The sequence below is a fragment of the Zalophus californianus genome, chromosome 16 (genome assembly GCF_009762305.2).
Source record: "Zalophus californianus isolate mZalCal1 chromosome 16, mZalCal1.pri.v2, whole genome shotgun sequence".
Lineage (NCBI taxonomy): Eukaryota > Metazoa > Chordata > Mammalia > Carnivora > Otariidae > Zalophus > Zalophus californianus.
In genome coordinates this window covers 60238668-60258766 of record NC_045610.1, presented here as the reverse complement: position 1 = coordinate 60258766, position 20099 = coordinate 60238668, and the positions used below count along the sequence as shown (strand labels likewise).

Sequence of the window (20099 nt, the reverse complement as noted above, 5' to 3'; positions counted from 1 at the left end):
AGGACGGATGGACTTGCGGCTCCACAGTGAAGCAACTGTAGCAGCTGGGGCCCAGGTGGGTTTTACTGATGTACATTGTATTGTACATCATTCTGTTATATTTGTACAGTACTGATGATTGTTGATGAGCCCCATGCACAGAAAAGAAAGCACAAGTCTGCAGTCTCCCCAGCCCCTGAATTCAGGGAAATGGTCTAGGAGACCTTTTTCCTTTCACTTCAGTGGTATTTTTTTTTAAGGTTTTTATTTATTTATTCATGAGAGACAGAGAGAGAGAGAGAGAGAGAGGCAAGAGGGAGAAGCAGACTCCCTGGATTCAGGACTCGATGGGATCATGACCTGGGCCGAAGGCAGATGCTTAACGACTGAGCCACCCAGGTGCCCAGTAGTGGTGTTTTTTGCTGTTGACCACCTGTGCGTCCTTCGGCACTGGGTCTTGCATCTCTAATAAATCTATTTTGATGAGCTGTCTGGTGATATCCTAGCCGAAGCATGTCTTTTACTGTGTCTTCAGAACTAATATAGCCATCGTCAGGGAGGAGCAAGGTCTGGCCACTTGAAGACAGAGCGTGATGCTCCCAAAGCCGTCATCCAGCCCGGATGGCATGCCCTTCTCTTGCTGAGCCTTGGGTGGCCAGTCTGTCCAGGTGTTTAAAGTTAATATATGTGACAAGCCACCCATAGGGACCCACCTGCCTGCAGGTACACGGGTGAGGCAGTGTCTTTTCCATGCTCTTTCTGGATTGCCCACTGTAGAAACCACCATAATAGGGGTGCAGCCCCAGCCCGTGTCTGCACTAGCTTGTATACTTTGGTTTTTGTGCTGGTTTTCCACACTGAGTGACCCTGAATTCAATAGTCTGACAACTGGTCATTACACTCTTTGTCTGAAATTGGGGCAAAGGCATTCTTAACAGATGTCATTTCACACTCTTTCACTTTTCAGTTTCTGTAACTAAAAAGTTTTCCCCCGGAGCAAGATCAACTGTGTTGTTTTTCAGGGATATTGTCAATATATCCCCCACCCCCCGACCCCCCATTGGATTTTTGTTTTGTGGTGCCTTGCTTCTCCTTTACCATAGACAGAGAACCTCAGCTCTCTGTATTAGAGTTTACAGGAACAGTATCGACATCAGGTGCACCTAACCCACTGTTGGGTTGGTTGGTGGCTTCCTGGCTGGATTTGTACGTTTCCTTGCTTTTTGGGTCCAGTCCTTCCTTGTTCCTCATTCCTAGCTCATCTCTAAGGTCAGTTTCATCTCCCAGGCCCTACTTCCTCAGCTCTTTGGGGAAAAAATAGTGTTTTGGTATTTACTGTCAAGGGGGCACAAAGAGTGAGTGGTCTCCTGCTTGAGAGGCAGAGGCCTTGGGGTTTTCCAGGGAGTAGGTGATCATCAAAGCGGCAGCTGGACAGCCAAAAGAGGGAAGTCACAGTGAAGCTGGCCACCAACTCCCCCTCACGTTCCTGTGACTGTCTTGTCCTTATGGCCTCTCAAAGGTCCTTTCCCGGAGGGCGATTGGTCCAAGCCTCCAGCACTGGTTTTATGCCCTACACTTTGTTCCTTCATTTTAAATACAAGTTGACTGTCTTGTCCTCCCTTGTATGCAGAGGCCCTGCCCACAGCGACCCTGTTTTTGGGTGACAGTCTTCTCCATGGGCATCCTGAATGTGATGTATGTGCCGGGAAGGCCTCTCTCTTCTACAATGAGCCCATGACGTGAAGGGAAGCAACGCAGAGAAGAGGGGTCATGTCAGCCCACACGTGTCTTGTCTGCATGATGATGCTTGGAAGACCCGACTTCCCCAAATCGTGTGCCCCAGGGATCGGGTTCCTGAGCCAGTCTACCCGCAGGGTTTAGATCACCCTTTGAACCGCAAAGTAGGGGCTTCCTGGAAGGACCCTGGTGCACATGCCTGGTTCTGGGAAGGTAGAGAGAGCTGGGGTCTCCTCTGAGGGGTGTTAGCAGCAGATATTTTGTGGGAGGAAAATGATCCTTGTTTTCGTGTGGCTGGCTCCTGTTTAAATAGCATCGCCTGTTCACCGCTCTGTGTTGATCTGGCTTTGAGAGCAAAGCAGAGGAACCGGTTCCTGCCAGCCACATGGCAGGTGACCGGAGCCCGGGGCTTATTGCTCCTGAGTGGCCTGCCAGTGATGAGGCCAGGGGGGTAATCATCTGTGGGCTTCGTCCCACCACACGTCCCTAACGTGTCCAGTGGCCCTCTGCTCCCTACCTGCCTCTCCCTGCTACGGTGATCAGCCGTCAGGATGGGTGCGGGCTGGAGTCTCCGGTCCGCGGGCACTGGCAGCCCTGGGAGGCACCAGGACCCCGTTTGCCCTGCTGACAGCTGCATCCCGGCACCTGAGCCAGGTGGGCCCAAGGCAGGTGCACAGCCCAGAGCAGCCAACAGGACAAGTCAAGCTCCTGCCTCTTAGAGTGGCTCCAGGCTGCCCGATTTCTTTGGTCTTCCTAGGAAGGTTCTGGAAGAGAACTTTGTACCTTTGCTCCTATTTTTCTGTTTGGCAATTGATGGGGCCCTTTATACAGGAGAGGAAACCAAGGCTGTGGGCAGAGGAAGCTGCCAAGGGCAGGCACTGGCGTGAGCGTGCACTTTCCTCTGACCCATCTTGCTGCTCCCAGGGGCCATGGGGGCGCACGTCCTCCTCTCTCCTGGCTCTAGGCCTGGGTCCCCATCATATTGCCTAAAAGGTGGTCGCTCTGCGTGGGAATTTGACAGTCAGCGGGTGAGCTAGAAATTCGTCCTTTCCGGTGTCTTTGCCATGGTGTGGCCAGCAGCAGAATGGTCCCTGAAGCTGTCCACGTCCGGATCCTGGGAACCTGGGACTCGGTTAGGTTATGTGGCGTTAAGTTTGCTCATCAGCCGCCCTAGAGATAGAGATATTGTCCTGGATTATCCAGTGGGACCAGCGTCATCCCAGGGTCCTTAAAAGCAGAAGAGGGGGTGCAGAGAGTCAGTGACGGAGCCTTGTGATGGCCGGGAGGACCTGGATGGCCACCGGTGGCTTTGAGGGTGGAGGAAGGGCCACCAGCCAAGGGCTGCGGGGTGGGGGGGGGGGTGGATTCTAGAGGCTGGAAAAGGCAGGGAAACGTATTCTCCCTGGAGGCGGCAGAAGGAACTCAGCCTTGCCCATACCTTGGTTTGAACCGGTTGAGCCCTGGGTCAGACTCCTGGCCTTCAGAACTGTGAGCTGATTTATTTGTGTTATTTTCAGCTGTGAAATGCATGGTGACTTGTTAAAACAGCCACAGAAAACCAACGTGTGGGCGACAGAAGTGCTTTCTGAAGGAAGCATGCGGGGCGACTTGTGTCTTTCCTAAAGGGTGTCATTTCTTAATCCGTGTTTTGCTCCTTTCTGGCTTTTCAGTGACTTAGGCTCTGTCTCTGCCCAGGACTTTTCCTCAGGTATAAATCACCAACTCCTGGGGAATGAATTTTGGGTAATGGGTGTCTCTGCTTTGCCCCGTAAATATTAGAGGAGAGCCCCGCACCAGCACTGCCACGCTGAGCTACGAGGCCTCGGCTGCCTCGGGCCCTGGGCCGGTGGCAGGTGCTCCCGGGGACGTCCAGGAGCGAGCTCGGTCTGTGGAGGCCGGCCGCCGCCCCTGGCCACAACCCAGCAGCGGGGCCAGTTCCAGACAGGGCTGTGAAATAAAGACCTGCCCCTCTTCCCCCAGCAGCCACCCCCAAACCCCTCTCCTGGGTCCCCAGTTTCTCTTCCCCTGCAGGCTGCAGGTGGCTGACAACCCGCAGTTCTCCAAGGTGTTGGAAGAAGAGCCGCGGGGAGCAGGGCAGGCTTTCTGCGGAGGGAGCTCCGTGTTATGAGCATGTGTGTGTTTTGAGGGGAGGCCAAGTTGTTCTGTCCTTTCGAATGACACAATAGCCTATTTGCAAAAATCTGGCCCAACCTAGTGGTTGCAGTGGCTCAGAGCGGCTCAGAACTCGGCTTGCGATCGTGGCTCAGTAGATGGCTAGAAACCGGCACTGCTGTTTTTACTTTATACCTTTTTAAAATCATAACTTTTTTTTTTGCACCCAAACTGACGCTCATTCTGGATCTTGGCAATACTCCTATCTCTGGCTCCTTGTGCCGACTGCCGGGCCGGCACTGCTGTCCTTTCTGTCGGCAAAAGCAAAGCCTGTGGAACTTTACTGAAGGTGGCATTCTGGTAGGCACATCAGGCATGAAGGGGACTTTTCACAGGTGTCTTGGACCCAGGAGCTTATAATCTCAAATCCACAGGACTGAAACAGGCATAACTGTTTTAAAATAGAGACATTAAGGGAACGCATCGGAGGAAAATGACTCCGCCCCCATGGGACACCAGGTCCCTAAGGTCACAGGTGTAAACTGCTCTGCAGGTTGTGAGCCAGAAGCATTCAAGGTCATGCATCTTGGGACTCAAGGACACTAGGAAGATCCCCGTCAGGGTGTGAGCCCTTGCCAGGCCCTAGCATCGCTGCTGGCCGTGGCCCTCGGCCTGGAGAGCCAAGCTCCCTTTGTCACCCTGCTGTCACTCGTCCTGCCGCTGGCTCCCTGCCCGTTCCCTGCCTCCCTCTGCCCAAGCCCAGCCTCTGCCTGGGTTCTTTGGGTGCATGCACTGTCATCTCCACCCTCTTTTTTAAAATTAATTTCTATTTTTTAGAGGGTTTTAGGTTTACATTAAAAAGAGCAGAAAGTACAGAGAGCGTCTATACACCCCTCGCCAGGTTCCACTGCTATTATTATTTTTTAAAGATTTTTTTAAAATTTTTTATTTATTTGACAGAGAGAGACACAGCGAGAGAGGGAACACAAGCAGGGGGAGTGGGAGAGGGAGAAGCAGGCTTCCCGCCGAGCAGGGAGCCCGATGCAGGGCTCGATCTCAGGACCCTGGGACCATGACCTGAGCCGAAGGCAGATACCCAACGACTGAGCCCCCCCCACCCGGGCACCCCTATTTATTTTTCATCACGGTAAAGTATGCACAGCGTGGTTCCCACCCAGGCCATTTTGAAGTGTGCAGTTTCATGGCATTGGGGCCGGTCACATCCTTGGGCCATGGGTCCCAGTCTAGCCCAGGGAACTTTTGCACCCTTTTTACCCTGCTCTGCTCCTCCCACTGAGCTTCCCTGTGTGCCGCCAGCCCGGCCCCTGCCCCTCCTGCCAGCCCACCCGCCCTGAAGTTGGCAGGCCCCCCTCCCTCCCTCCCACGCTCCCTTCCCGTTTCACCCCACCACTGCTCCATGGCACGATTTTGCCTCCTCCTGGACCTGTGCCCCGTTCTGGACACCTTGTCCATCTCCAGATTTCTTCCTTTTTTTTTTTTTAAGATTTTATTTTATTTTTTAAAAAAGATTTTTATTTATTTGAGAGAGAGAGAGTGAGCGGGGCCGGGGGGAACATAGGTAGAGGAAGGAACAGACCCCCAGACTCCCCAGCTGAGCAGGGAGCCCAATGCGGGGCTCGATCCCAGGACCCTGGGATCATGACCCAAGCCAAAGGCAGCCGCTTAATGACTGAGCCACCCAGGTTCCCCCAAATTTCCTCTTTTTAAGGGACACCAGCCACTTTGGATTCAGGCCGCCCTAATGGCCTAATTCCAACTTAATCACCTCTGTAAAGACCCGTCTCTGAATACAGCCAGATTCTGAGGTGCTGGGGGTTTGAGGTTCAACATACGATTTGGGGGGCAAGGGGAAGACACACACTTCGACTCATTAACACGTGGAAAAACACACTCATGATACGACTGAAAGCAAGACCCGGGGTCATCCCAGTGGGGGGTCTTTGCTTTTTATAAGATAGGCACAGAAGGTAGGAGAAAACACACAAATGCTTTCGGATCCTGTGATTTAAGGAACTTGTGTTCTTCTTTGTGCGTCTCTGAGCGTGTTTCCTAATTTACAAGAAAAAAAAAGCATTCAAAAATAGGTCAAAGGGGGCACCTGGGTGGCTCAGACGGTTAAGCGTCTGCCTTCGGCTCAGGTCATAATCCCAGGGTCCTGGGATCGAGCCCCGCATCGGGCTCCCTGCTCCGCGGGAGGCCTGCTTCTCCCTCTGCCACTCCCCCTGCTTGTGTTCCCTCTCACTGTCTCTCTCTGTCAAATAAATAAAATCTTAAAAAAAAAATTAAAAAAAAAATAGGTCAAGGACTCTCTCCGCATGTAGTTTTTGATAGAGAACAGAGTTTGGGAACCAGGTTTCATTTCAATGAAGTCAGCTCACAGAGGAACAAATGCATTTAGAGAATAAGTGGGGAGTGTCTCAAGGGAGTGAATATTTGTGGGGGGTGTTTGACAGACACCCCCAGGGCACGGCCTTCTGCAGGACACCCTGGGGCCAGAGCTGCGGGGACTGTCCCCTGCCCACCGGGGTGGGGTGGGAGCCAAACTCTGAACACAGAGGACAAAGGTCTTAGGAGCCAAGTTTTTCTGCTCACTGAGTGAACTGAATGCTCGGACCCCGTTCTCTCGTTTGTAAAACCTCGCATTTAGGAGGACGCATCTGCCAGAGCCTCAGTGGCCCAGAGCATCCGCTCCGCATCAGGTGTGTGGGAAAAGGCAGGATGTGAGCACTTGTATTTTGGGATCCCCTTCAAATCTTCCAGCACATTCTTTTGATTACCCTCCACGGGGGCAAACGTCTTCACTGAAGGACGGTTTGGTTTTTAGAATCGGCTGAGAGTTGTTTGCAGCCCAGCCTGGCAGTTAGAAGGATTAATGAAGAAGGAATACCGGCGGAGGGCCCCGGAAGGAGGTGGGACCCCAGCCTCGCCCACACGGAGGCCACGAGCCCCTGCAGTGCGGCTGGTCCCAGCTGAGATGCACTTAACGCAAAACAGACACCAGACTCCAGAGGCTGAGGGAATGCAAAGCAGCTCATCAGTAATTGTTTTCATATTGATTACATGCTAAAATGATACTGTTTGGGAAATAACGAGTGAAATCAGAGTATATTACCAAAATTAATCTTCCTCATTTCTGTTAAAAAACGCGGCTAGTGGGACATTTGAAATTGCGTATGTGGTCGAATTACATTTCTACCGGGCAGCGCGGGTCTAGAAAGAAGGGACTCATGTTCTTGTACGGCTCATTAAGGGACCTTGTCATTCTGGAATGATTCTGGAATTCTAAAAATATTCTGGACAACAGAATCATCATTAGAATAACTATCGTTTTTCTAGACAATTAGTTGGACAGACAACATGATGTGTAGGGGCCATGTGATTTTTTTTTAAGAATTTCATACCGAGGTTGGCAGGTGCCGGGGCGTGCCTCAAAGTTCAGACATTAGAACCAGTGGGGGAGACAAAGGAGGACCTGGAGAGGCCAGGAAGGCTTCCCGGAGAGGCTGTTTGGGTGGAGAGGGGCCGAGTATCCAGATGGTGGTCCGAGCCAGGGGTCAGCTGTCTGCAGCCCATGGGCCAAATCGAGCCTTCTGCTTGTGTTCTAGTCTTCGAGCTGAGGATGGATTTTATATTTTTAAATGGTTGAAAAAAAATTGAAAGGAAATTTTTTGTGACACGTGGTGACTTGTGAGATTCAGGAGAGAGTCTGTTAATCAAGTCTCACTGGGTCGCAGACACACCTACTGGTTACTGTCTGCAGCCGCTTTCACACTGTGGGACCCTCTGCCGTGGGGGTGAGGGTCCCAGAACCGCGATTTTCAAGGCGATGCTGATATTGGGAACCTCAGTGATTTGGGAGAAGGGAGTGATGGATCTTTCTAGGTAAAGATGCAGACAAGGGAGGGGTGACTTTCAGGAGGTGGTTAGAAGAATCTTGTGCTTGGGAGAGTTAGGGCCCTTTTGGGGAGACCCGAGAACAAAGTTGGGGGCACAGGAGGGGCCCTCACGGAGCCAGGTGGGCTGAGGATCCGGCGTGGAGCCCCATGGCCTCGGACAGTGAAGGGCACCCTAAGACCCGCCCCTCCGCCCCACGAGCCCGTGCAAACCCTCAAGCAGAAAGATCCTCACTTAGGGAACATCGCAAACCAGCTCTGGATTTGAGGAGAAGTGTGCAAAAATGCAGAAGGTTCAAAGAACAATGTAATATACCCAGTTGATGGTTCAAAATATCATTTTATTGTGGTAAAATAGACATGATATAAAAATGTACCACCTTACCAAGTGCAAGGTCAGTGGTATAAGGTTGTGAGACCATTACCACCACCCCTGTCCAGAACATTGTCATCATCCCAAACTGAAACTCTGGCCCCCAAAACACTAACTCCCTGTCCCCATCCCTCCCCCAACCCCTGGCGCCCCCTCATCCTACATTCTCTCTCTCTGAATCTGATGACTCCAGGGGCCTCGTGTAAGTGGAATCCTACACTATCTGTTTTTTTGTGAGTGGCTGACTTCACTGAGCGCAGTGTCCTCCAGGTCCATCCATGTGGCAGGTGGCCGGATGTCCTTCCTTCTCTGGGCTGAATAATATTCCACCGTGTGGATGGACCACATGTAGTTCATCCATCCATCCATCAACGATTTTATCATATTGGCTCTCACCTTCATTTTTTTCCTTTCAAAGGGGAAGGTGAAGTCCCTCTGCAGATGTCTCCGTCCCAGCCCCTGCCCCCGCCCCATGAATCTGGCCTGCACCCTGCCCAGCGCGGTCTGAGCCTCGGACATGCACCATCTCTGGCCAGGGGCAGCATGGCTCTGCGCACATGTCTTCGTTTATACGGGCGAGTTCACACCCGTGGCTCATTCCACGGCTCAGTTTGGTGGTCTGTGTTCCGGGGCTCGACCGATGGGAAGCGTCTGGTTAGTTCACATAGCGAGTGATTTTGATTGTTGGGCTTTTGGCTGAAATAGAAATGGCTTTCGGCCCATCTGCTGGGTGTTGGGCTTTTGTTTAGACTGAGAATTCTTCCTTTTTATCAGCTCTTCCATTTACTCTTCTGTGAATTGACGCTCTGCTCCTTTTGTTGGTGACTCTCTAGGAGTTCTGTATGTATACTGGATCGAATCCTTTTGTTTCTTGTTTATTTTTTTATTTATTTTTTTAAGTTTTTATTTATTTAAGTAATCTCAACACCCCACGTGGGGCTCAAACTCATGACCCCGAGATCAAGAGTCACGAAGTCTGGAAGTTTTATGAGATCACCATGGGGGAGCAGAGCCCCCCCCCCCCCGCCCGGGGGACGTTTGCCATGCCTGGAGACATTTTTGGCTGTCATAATGGGAAGGAACTGAGAACGACCTGGCCTCAAACGTGCATGGTGCCACGTGGCCTCGTGCTAGCAGGACCCATCCCGGTAGTTAGTGAACCACCATCCAACTCGAGCTTACTGGTGTGAGGCAGGACGCAGCGCCAAGGACACCTGGCTCAAGCCCATGACCTTGGCCTGACGCCCCTCCTCTGTGTCTTTCTCCCCCAGCCACATCTGGACGAGCCCCGCCTGGGCCGAAGCGTGCGGAGGATGGAAACACTCCCCCGGCAATGTCTCTGGGCCGTCTCCTTCGCCGGGCCTCCTCCAAAGCCTCAGACCTCCTGACCCTCACCCCGGGCAGTGGTGGCGGGCCCCCCTCCGTCCTGGAGGGGGAGATCATCTACTCCAAGAACAATGTCTGTGTGCACCCACCAGAGGGGCTGCAGGGGCTGGGGGAGCACCACCCAGGTGAGCCCAGGAGGTGGGAGGGCCTGGGTAGAGGGGCTTGCTTTTCTTTCGAAAGTAACGAAGCCATAGCTTTGGAAAGCTTTCCTGTCACTTCCCCATTTGTCCTAATTTCCCCATCTTCGAAGGGGCTGGTGACCTTTAACTTACACACATGGGGCAGGACAGTTTATGGGCAATCGGCCTCAGAAGAAGACATTAGGTCACTCCAGGCTGCTGGGAGCAGGGAGCCTACAGGCTGGGAAGCGGGCAGCCTTCCTCTGTGGGTGCTGGCCAGTACCCAGGGCCCCCTCCAGTGTGGCAGGAGCCCACCCCTCAAGCTAGGTGGCTGCTTCCCTTCCCACAGCCCAGAAGGCTGTGATGAGAACCAGGCGGACTGTGGGACAGGCCATGGACATCACCGGTCCCGTCTCCACCTGTCCTCAGACCCCACTGTTCTGAAATTAGGGCAGGAAACATCAGCTGGAGTCTGCAGCAGGGAGATGCAGGGACCGTGAATTCATCCCCCTGGGGCCGTGCCCGGGACACACCAGTGCCAGGGCCTTCGTGAGCCTGGGGTGGACACTTTTCCTGTGGTGTCAGCGGCTTTGCCATCTTGTGCCAAGTCACAGACAAAGAAACTGCATATTTTTCCAGGGCCCAGGACGCGGCGGTGGCCAACTGCCCAGTGCATGGCAGGGCAGCAGGTCACAGCACGGAGCAAAGCATTCGCTTCTCTTCCAGGACGGGTACCTGACCGTGGCTGTCCTCGGGCTGGGGGCAGATCTGAGGCTGTTAGATCTGGTCATAGTGGCCGGGCACTGACTTCCCTCAGCCCCGCTGCCCCCCATGGAAGGGACAAAATGATGGGTTGGTGATACCCAAGTCCTGTGTGGTCCTTTGTCATTTGTGCAAATGACTTGCAACAAATACATGGATTGCTTTATTTTATTTGTATGTTAACTTCATGAGCGTGCCCGGAACCCCAGGCAGGCAGGCCTCTTTTTTGGACGAGGAAGTTGGTGCTCAGAGAGGCTGGGCCACTCCCAACGCTTGCCCGGGGTGGAGGTGGGGCAAGGGTGGGCACTCCTCGTTCTTCCTGCAGCCTCCCCAGGCTGCTGGAGGATGCTCAGGCCCCACCGTGCACCTGCAACCTGGCTGTGGCCTGTGGACTTGCCCACCCAGCGCAGTCAGAGGCCCCACACCAGATGTCAGAACATCTAAAAAAGTTATAAATTACAATCAGGCCTGAGCGCTTTGCTGTATGCAAATTATGTGTCAACAGAATACTGAATAAATTAGTTAAAATACAAAAAGTTTAAATTATGTTAATGAACTATTCCTACCTCGATAAGTCTATCTTTATAGTCACCCAGATGGTCAGGTGCAGGTTTGGAATCATCAGCCCCTACAGGTTCCAAAGCAGGAGAGCCGAGGTCCAGCCTAGCTCTTTCCTGCGCTATGAGGGACCTCGGGCATCCACGTGTGGACACCCCAGCCTGTCCACAGCCCCCACAGACAGCTCAGGAGCAGGCCCTGGAAGCTGGTTCTGGGCTGCAGACAGGGAATTCCAAGATCCTGCATCCCCGGCGTGTGCTCTAGAAGGGGGTGCAGGCTCTGGGTGGCACATGGCCGTGGATGCCTGACCACGGGGCCGACTCTGAGGATTCAAGGAGGAGGCAGAGGTTCTAGGGCCGGGTCTGAGAGTGTTAGCCCTTCTGGTCTAAATCGGAAAGAACAGCACAGCCTCGGGAGAGCTTCATGTTGATGCTGTTGTGATGGAAGGCTTGGTGGGGGGTGGGGGCAGAGGCCTGGGGCTCCCTTCCCAATCCCCGAGCCGCAGGATCTGAGGGTGTAGAAAAGTGTGGCCTCCCCTGCACCTTACCATTATCACTGAGTGTCCCCACCTCTTCTGGAAATGGAGCGAGGCTCAGGAGACTCCGGTGCAGGTTCTCAGAGCCCCGAGGGATGTGAGGGCCCAGCTCCAGCCCCAGGGGCTTTCAGAGCGGAGACTAGGAGGTCTGGGCACCTGGCATGATCGGCCCAGAAATCAGGACATCCTGAAGTGACAGGAAGTGCCGCCTTCCCCCCAGACTGAGCGTCCAGGGGCCCAGAGAGCCCACCCATAGCTGCTGCCTCCTCGGAGAACCACTCTTCTCCGCCCCTGTCCGCGGTCTGGTGCCTGACATCGGGGATGGCCCCTTCTTCCAGAAAGCCGCATTAAAGAAGATACACTGAGACCCCGACTGACCGGAAAACACCCAAACGCCCCTCTTTGGATTTATTTAGTATGATACATAAATAAAGCCCACAGCCTCCATCGCTCCCAGCTGTGGTGAAACCGGGCTCCTGGGCTCCTGGGCCCCTGGGCTCCTGGGCCCCTGGGCTCACCCAGACCCGGAGGCTGGCTGCGCCCGGGGCCGCCAGACTGTGGCCGGGGTGGGGCTCTGAGCTGGAGGAGGTCTCCCCGTGCGTGGAAAGACAACGACAGGTCCCTGCCTGGGAGCCCGGTGCCCCCGAATCTGCTAAGTGCCCCCAGCTTTCACTCAGCTCAAGCCTGACCACGCCCCCCGGCCGGGCTGTCTCGGGGCGTGGCCTCTAGCAGAAGCCAGACGGAGGCCCCACCGTCCCTAACCTGCCTGTCCTCCTGACCCTCCCAGGCTATCTGTGCTTGTACATGGAGAAGGATGAGCTGCTGGGGAGCACCCTCATCCTCGCGTGGGTCCCCAACTCTCGCATCCAGAAGCAGGACGAGGAGGCGCTGCGCTACATCACCCCTGAGAGCTCCCCGGTGCGCAAGGCGCCCCGCCCGCGGGGCCGGCGCGCCCAGAGCTTGGGGACGCCCCACCAGCCCTCCCCTACGGAGCCCAGGCCCGCCCTGACCCCCAGAGACGAGGATGCCCTGGTGGTGGTGCAGAGCATCCAGGACGCCGTGCACGTCAGCCCTTCACCCCCTTCCGAGGACGGGGAGAAGCTGGCCCAGGGCTTGGGGATGGCCCCGCCGGCGCCAGCCCACAGCGACTCCGGGATCCTGTCGGGGGTCAGCTCGCAGGACGGGCCAGAGGAGGGGCGGGAGCCCCGGCCCGAGGCTGGCGAGGAGGAGGGTTCCCTTGAGCTGTCGGCGGACGGTGTGAGCAGGGACAGCTCCTTTGACTCGGATTCCGACGCCTTCTCTTCGCCATTCTGCCTCTCGCCCATCAGCGCCGCCCTTGTGGACAGTGGCAGCTCCGTGTTCCTGGACAGCGAGAGCGGGTGAGTGCTGCGTCTGACCCCCAAGGCCGGCCCTGGGCCTCGCGGGGGGCAGCTGTGTGTGTCAGGCCTCTGCTCCCTGAGTGGTGAGGGCAGCCTGTGTCTCGCCCTGCCGGGGTCCGGCTCTCCCCAAGCCAGGGCCTCAGCACCCGTGTCCCATCGTCGATGCTGCCCAAGACGACGGCGAAGGACCCGCAGTGGGGGGTTCCACCTTCTCTCTCCTTCCTGTCCCCTTGGCGGCCTCACTTACAATAAGCCATCCCTACAAGTCTGACCTGCCCCATAACCCAAACTAAACCCCACGGGGCCAGGTCCTGGGAATCCCAGTTCTTATCACTGGGGGTACAGTAGATTGTCGGCCATCCCACAGACCCAAGGCATGCTCGGAGACTCCTGGCTGGTGGCATAAGGCTTACGGGGTTGCAGCCAAGCCAGGCACGTGGCCCAGCCCCCTGACCCCGGGGGAACCTTAGCCTTTCTGCCCAGACCCTTGAGCTGTAAGCGGCGGGAGCACAGTCCTGGGGGAATGTTGGTGGCATTCCCTCTATAGCCTGAGAGCCCAGGGGAGCCAGATGCCTGGGCACAGCAGCAGCCTTGCTGGTTCAGGCCACACAGGCAGAGCCGGGGGTGGGGGCAGGACTTAAGCTTCCTGGGGTGAACCTGTCAGGGGATCGTGTAGCAGCCACCACACGGCATCATTAGGGGTCTGCAGGGCATCACGGGGGTGGACGTGCACAAGGCTCATGAACAGTGGGCTTGCACTAACCCGGAGCGGCCGGGGCCAGCACAGGACGGGCCACCCCTGACGTCGGCAACCCCTTCCCGTGCTCTGGCTGTGGTCCTCACTCTCCTTAGATTTCTAGGTAGACAGTGGTGAGCACGCTCCTAAGCGCTGATGTATTCAGCCAGCACACGATCGTTGAACTGGAGCTGTGAGCCAGGCACGGGCTAGGGGTGGATGGTTCAAGCATTGCGTGGGCACCAGGTGTGTGTGCCACGGATTACTTACGCTGATGCTCACAAGCACCCCCAAACCCTGTGAGGCGGGTCTTAACATCACCCCCATATATAGAAAGGGAAAGCGAGGCTCAGAGAGGTTACTTAACTTGCTGGAGGTCACAAAGCCAGTAAGCCAGCGGAACTGGAAGTGAGCCCAGATGGCTCTGCCCCGGACCCGGAGCACATGAGGTCACACAGGACAGACGTAAGCAAGGGAGCAGAGGAGAAGGAATTTGAGATGGATTCTTTCCTGATTTTATCCCCTCAACAAGATGTGGTCCATTAGAGCCTGAGAGTGGACTGATAACCTCTGTCTCGGCTATTGGAGAGCATATATGAAGGGGAGCGGTCCACTGTACCCCATGAGGTTCACTGAGCTGTGTGGTGTTTCCCACCAGGGAAGCGGGCTAGGAATGGAACGCAAGCCTAGCTTCTGCAACACCACAGGGCTTGGTCAGAGCTCCCCCTGGTGGGCCACCCTGCTGGTGCCCGGCACCTCCAGGGCCCAGGTGGAGGGACAGGTCCTGAGCTCCCATCTTTACTGTGACTCAGGTGTCCTGGGCCTGGCCTGTGGTCTCATGGCTGAGGTCTTAGTGGCAGAATCAGAATCAGGGCCTGGTGTAATGGGCCTTGTAGCGCCCCTGATCACATAAGGAGCTTGGATTTGGGAATTCGGTTGGCATGAGCCTGGGAAAGCTCTGTGTCTTCTTAGAACCTCCATCTCTTCTTTCGTAAGGTGAGGACAGTAACATCTGTTGTATGGGGTTACCCGGTGAATTCACTGCTGGCTTCCTTCCCCGTCCCCCGTGCCTTGCTGGTTCTCCACCCTGGCTGCCTGTGAGAATCAGGGGACCTTTTATACTCTCATGCCCAGGCAATTCCAGATGCTTCTAGAGCAGTGATTCTCACCTGGGGCCGATTCTGCCCTAGGGGACATGTGGCAGTCTCAGGACACACTTGAATCACAACCGAGGATGGGGATGTGATTGGCTGGCGGGTGGAGGCCAGGGATGCTGCTGAACACCCCACAATCCCCGGGACCGCCCCCCATGACAGAGGATCCTGCCCACGTGCCTCAGTGCCAAGGCTGAGAACCCTTCCAGACAGACAGGGGCGGCCCCAGAGTAGGGAAATTGTTTTGTTTTTCCAGTCGTGGTAAAATACACATAACACAAAATTTGCCACTGTAGCCATTTAAAATTGTACAATTCTGTGGCCTTTAGCGCATTCAGTTGTGCAGCGGTGACCACTGTCTAGTTCCTGAACTTATTCCTCGCCCCAAAAAGACCCCCCCACACCCACTAAGCCGCCACTCCCCATTTGCCCTCCCCCAGCCCTGGCAACCACTAATCTACCTTCTGTCTCTGTGGGTTTGCCCGTTGTGGACGGTTCCTGTAAGTGGAACCATGCCACATGTGGTCTTTTTTTTTTTAAAGATTTTATTTATTTTGAGAGAGAGAGAATGAGAGAGAGCACATGAGAGGGGGGAGGGTCAGAGGGAGAAGCAGACCCCCCGCCGAGCAGGGAGCCCGATGCGGGACTCGATCCCGGGACTCCAGGATCATGACCTGAGCCGAAGGCAGTCGCTTAACCGACATGAGCCACCCAGGTGCCTGTGCCACATGTGGTCTTTGTGTCTGGCTTCTTGGAGCATGATGTCGAGGATGTGGACCTCCTGTTCACGGCTGGCTAATATTCCAGGTGATTCCGACTGCCGTTGGATGCGAGAGCCCCACTCTGTACCGTGTGCCAACTCCCGAGCGAAAGCAGGGGGGCGTCTCTCGGGTGCCGGGGTTCTGCGGCCACGTTAGGAGGCCTTTTGGGGGTAAGGCTTCCAGAGCCGTATGTTTGCTTTCCAGACCCCGGCCCCACCCAGTTTCATTTGGGGTCATCTGTTTGCTTAGAGCTGCTTCACAGATGGTGGATCGATCTCTGGGTATGCAGAGAAGACTGTGTTGTGGTCACGGAGGTGCCTCCACTGCAGAGTCCCTGCAATTCTGTGGTGCTTGCTCTTCCGGCCCCAGCAGTCTGGTTAGGCTGCGGCTTTGGGCTGCGACAGGACAAAGACGGATGGAGCCCTCCCTGCCTCCTGGCCAGGATTATGTCTTCAGCCCGGGGTAGGGGGGTTTGACATGGACACGGCCTGCCAGACAGAACCTGATGGGTGTTACATGGAGGCACACTGGTTCCCGGCCCAGCTGCACATGACAGGTCTCTGGGAACTTTAAAAAGCAGATGTGGATTCTGGAAGGGGCTGGACGGGCCCTGGAATCTGCATTTTTCATAGGCCATTTTGATGAGAGCCAGATTTGGGCACTGGGCCAGTCCCCGCAATGCACGTTCACTTGCTCCTTTGCTCTCCAAGCCACCATACTGGAGACCGTGGAAGCAAGGATGGTGCTCCTCCACTCCTTCCCACCCCCACACAGTGCCCACACGGTGATGGGGCTGGAAATCCTGCACTAAAGTGTCAGCTGTACGGGACACTATAGACCAGGCACTCCGCACCCGGCTGCAGGTGAGGATGCCTTTGGGCAGCCTTGGAAATGCCTAATGCCCAGGTGGCAGCCAGATCAACTAAAACAGAGCTGCTGGGAGGGGTCCCAGGGGCTCCCAGCGTGCTGCCTGGTTGAGAACCATGGCTCTGAAGGGTACTACAGGAAAAGAGGTGTGGTCCTTGTGCCTTGGACAGAGAGGGCGTCTGGGCGGAGGTCCAGGGCGGAGGTCCAGAGCGCCAGCATTGGCTGGAGCAGACACCCTGCAGCCGGGCTTGGCTTTGAGGACTGGCATGTGCCCATAGCCGCTCCTGGAGCAAAGGTTCCTAATGTAACTGCGCACTGGGTCCCCAGGAGGGGTGCGGGCGGACTGGCTCACGGGATCCCTCTAGTGGCAGAACCTAAGAACTAGACGTGGAGGCTGACCGTGGGGCTGGGGACGGGCGAGGAGGAGGCGTACCCCCCCAACCCCCCTGCATCTGAGAGTCCCTCCAACATTTCGTTATGTGAGGGCGGTATCCGTTCCTGTGGGGCATAGCCGGGCAGGGCCCTGTTCCGAGATGGCCAAGGCACCTGCTCTACCCTACCCCCCGCTCCAGCTCCCAGCACAGTGACGGCCTGAAATCCTTGACCAAATGAGCGCTCAAGGCCCATTGGGGAATGAGTGGCCGAGGAGAGCTGCTGTTCGGGGTGAGGTCTGAGTCCCAGAGCAGGGTTGGGTTCTGTGTTCCCTCAGTGCTGTGCCTTCCACGGCATCAGGAATTAGGGCTTGGGATTGGCATGCAGGTGACGATGATCATGGGGCAAGGTCAGCAGCGAGGTCACTGGCCAGCCTGTCATTTGTCTGTCCTGGAAGTCGCCCGGTCCAGTCTGAAGAGCCAGTGGGTGAGGCTGTAATATAGCAGGACCCCCCGTGTGGACCCCCGGGTGGCCTGTCAATCGACCCCGCCCTGGGAAGTGCATCAACGATGTGTGGGAAGAGCTGAGCACAGCTCCTGTCTCCTAAATCGAATGTCTTCTGAACGCATTCTAAGGAATAATCTGAATTTCAGAAATAAAACACATTTGCGTGAAGATGTTCATCACAGTACTTTTTATAATGGAGAAAAGGGGGAAAGCATTTAAATATCCAATAGTCAAGAAGGAACTAGCTCAACTCTGGTTCACCCTACCAGACAAGGGAGTTTTATCTGGGGTCAGTGAGCCCCTGAAATCTTAGGATACTTTTTGTCTGTGTGCTCATGGACACACATTTCCTAAGGAGGGGGCACCACGCGATTTCCGTGTCTGTGACTCCCGAACGTTCAGAACCTCAATGCCACCAGAAGGAAGGACACACAGTGTTTAGAAAGGCTGAACTGTCACATGGAGATTCACAGTGTCTCTGCAGCAAAGCAGGTGGCAAATCCCACGCATATTTTGGCTAAAGTCTATGAAAAGGCCCGGAGCATGGGTGAGGCCATCCGGGGCAGGGAGGCCCAGGAGAACCTCCTGCCACGCGGGATAGACTCCAGATCTGTGCCTCTGATGTGGTGGCCACTGGCCCCCCGTGCGCAGCTGGGCGTCTCTGGAAATGTGGCTGGTGTGGCTTCAGGCACCGCGTTTTACGTTTACATAATGTTGAGAGATCTGAATTTAAATGGCGTGTGCGGCCACCGTGTTGAACAATACAGGTTAGGGGATGGTGTGCCAGAATGTTAAGATCCTGTGATTATGAGTAATGTTTTCCTTTTCTTGATTTTCAACAATGTTATTCTGTGGTTATATTCATTTTATGATAAAAACCGAGTTTTAAAAGCAGAGAGCCCAGTGAAGTCCTGCCCGACTCAGACTGGCTTCCCCCCGGCCGGGCCTGCACGCTTGTCAGTGAAAAAGCTGTCCCAGGGCACCTGGGGGGCTCAGTCGTTAAGCGTCTGCCTTTGGCTCAGGTCATGATCCCTGGGTCCTGGGATCGAGCCCCGCATCGGGCTCCTTGCTCAGCGGGAAGCCTGCCTCTCCCTCTCCCACTCCCCCTGCTTGTGTTCCCTCTCTCGCTGTCTCTCTCTGTCAAAAAAAAAAAAAAAAAATTTAAAAAAAAGAAAAGAAAAAGCTCTCCCGCGCTGGCCGGTCACTGAGGTCCTGCCAGCAACTGATGCTAATGACCTGCTAGCCGGTCCCCAGAGCTGGGTCCCCACCCCTGGGGAGAGTTTCCCATCTCCCTGGATCCTCTGTGGTTCCTGGCGCATGCTCAGGGTGGCCGTCCCAAGTGAAGGGCGGCGTGCGGGGTTGCAGAACTGTCTGGGTGGCCTCTCATGGTGGCTTCCTGGGTGCCGTGGCCCAGCCCGCTCAGACGTGGGTCTACACGAGGGGGGCACAGGCCCCGGGGGGACGCGGGCTGGTGAACGCTGGGCCCACCTGCCCTTGGGGTCCTGCTCGGATGCCCACCTGCCTCCAACCTTTGCTCTTGATCTTCCCCCTGAGCCGGTCCGCCATTCCACCGCCACTCCCCAGCCCTGCCGCCTCCGGCTGGAACTTTCTCCCCCATGCTCCTGAAGCCCCAGCCAGCCCGCGGGTGGGGAGGACCCTCTGGGCGCCTTGTTCAAGCTGCGCCTGAAACCCGCAGCCTTACGGGTCTGTCTTGGCAGCGCCATGCCTCAGAACTTTCTGTGGCAGTGGACGCTGTCCAGGCGGGTGTTACTGGCCACGTGTGGCTGTCGAGCCCTGGAAATGGGCCTCTTGCAACTGAGCAAGATTTTTAATTTTGTTGGTCCTCAATGAATTAAATTCTGATAGCCCCATGGGGCCAGAAGCTTCTGTGTCCGGCAGTGCTGGTCCCCACGAGACGGTCGCTGTGGGGAGGACAAAGGTGGTACAGAGGGCCCTCCAGATTATCTGTAGGAAGACAAGGGGTCACAGTACCGGTGGCCTGGTGCCCCCTCCCCCGCGGCAGGTTTCCCAGGGGTGGCAGAAGCCCACGAGGAGGGGCATCACTGCCCGACTCCAGGCGCCCCCCCCCGCCCCCGCACAGGACGCGAGGCGGAAATAAATGGTATCTTAAGTGCTTTTTGCCTTTAGGAGGAAAAGGCTGCATGACACCAGGCTATCAGCCGTAAAGGCTGAATTATTGATATCTGTCGTCCTCGTCGGTGTAACTGGCCTGTGTGCACAAGGGGCAGACAGGAGGCGAGAACTCCAGCCTCTCAGAAGGATCTGGAAGCGGTGGGCTCAGTGGCCCAGGTCTGAATGCCTGGAGGTGTTGCTGCCAGGGAGCTGCCGCGAGGGACCTGGGGGTGCCGTCCGGGGTCCCCCTAAGCCAGCAAGGGCGGCCGGTGGTGTGAGACCACAGTTCTCAGTTGCTTCCGGCGGTTCCCATGGATAGCCTGGCCGTTCTTTTTCCGCACAGCCACCTCCGGCCGGCAGGGCGCCCATGCAGGGGAGGGGGCGAGAAAGACGTGACCCTGAGCAGACCAGGGCGTGGGGGGGGCCAGGGGAGCCTCCAGGCGAGGCGACAGCATGTTTGCACTGGGGGACGTCCCAGGAGGCTGCTCCAGCAGCAGCAGGACCAGATGGGGGCGGGGAAGGCCTGGGAGCGGCTGCCACCACACAGGAGAGGGGGTGCCCGCCTGCCCGACCAGCTGTGGGTCCCAGAGAGACAGGAGGTGGAGTGGCCAGAAGCTGGTGGGGAGGTAGAGGGGCGCGTCCCCTCCCTCGAGGTTTCAGGAAGCCACCTCTGCGCCCCGTCGTGGGCCTGCCTGGGGGCCCCGACGCCCCTGCG

The 20099-nt window shown here is 56.0% G+C and overlaps 1 protein-coding gene across 3 annotated transcripts in view; it reads left to right on the top strand.

The window, feature by feature from the left end:
- TBC1D16 (TBC1 domain family member 16) overlaps positions 1–20099 on the top strand; it is a 75223-nt gene that overhangs the window by 2453 nt on the left and 52671 nt on the right. For 2 of the 3 annotated variants that reach the window (XM_027567490.2, XM_027567489.2), the window contains exons 2-3: positions 9387–9626; positions 12263–12854. In XM_027567490.2, the coding sequence (XP_027423291.1) occupies positions 9449–9626; positions 12263–12854 (770 nt within the window). In that variant the 5' untranslated portion in view covers positions 9387–9448. Of the gene's footprint in view, positions 1–9386; positions 9627–12262; positions 12855–20099 lie in introns of those variants that run through there. The other variant, XM_027567488.2, reaches the window with a different exon arrangement.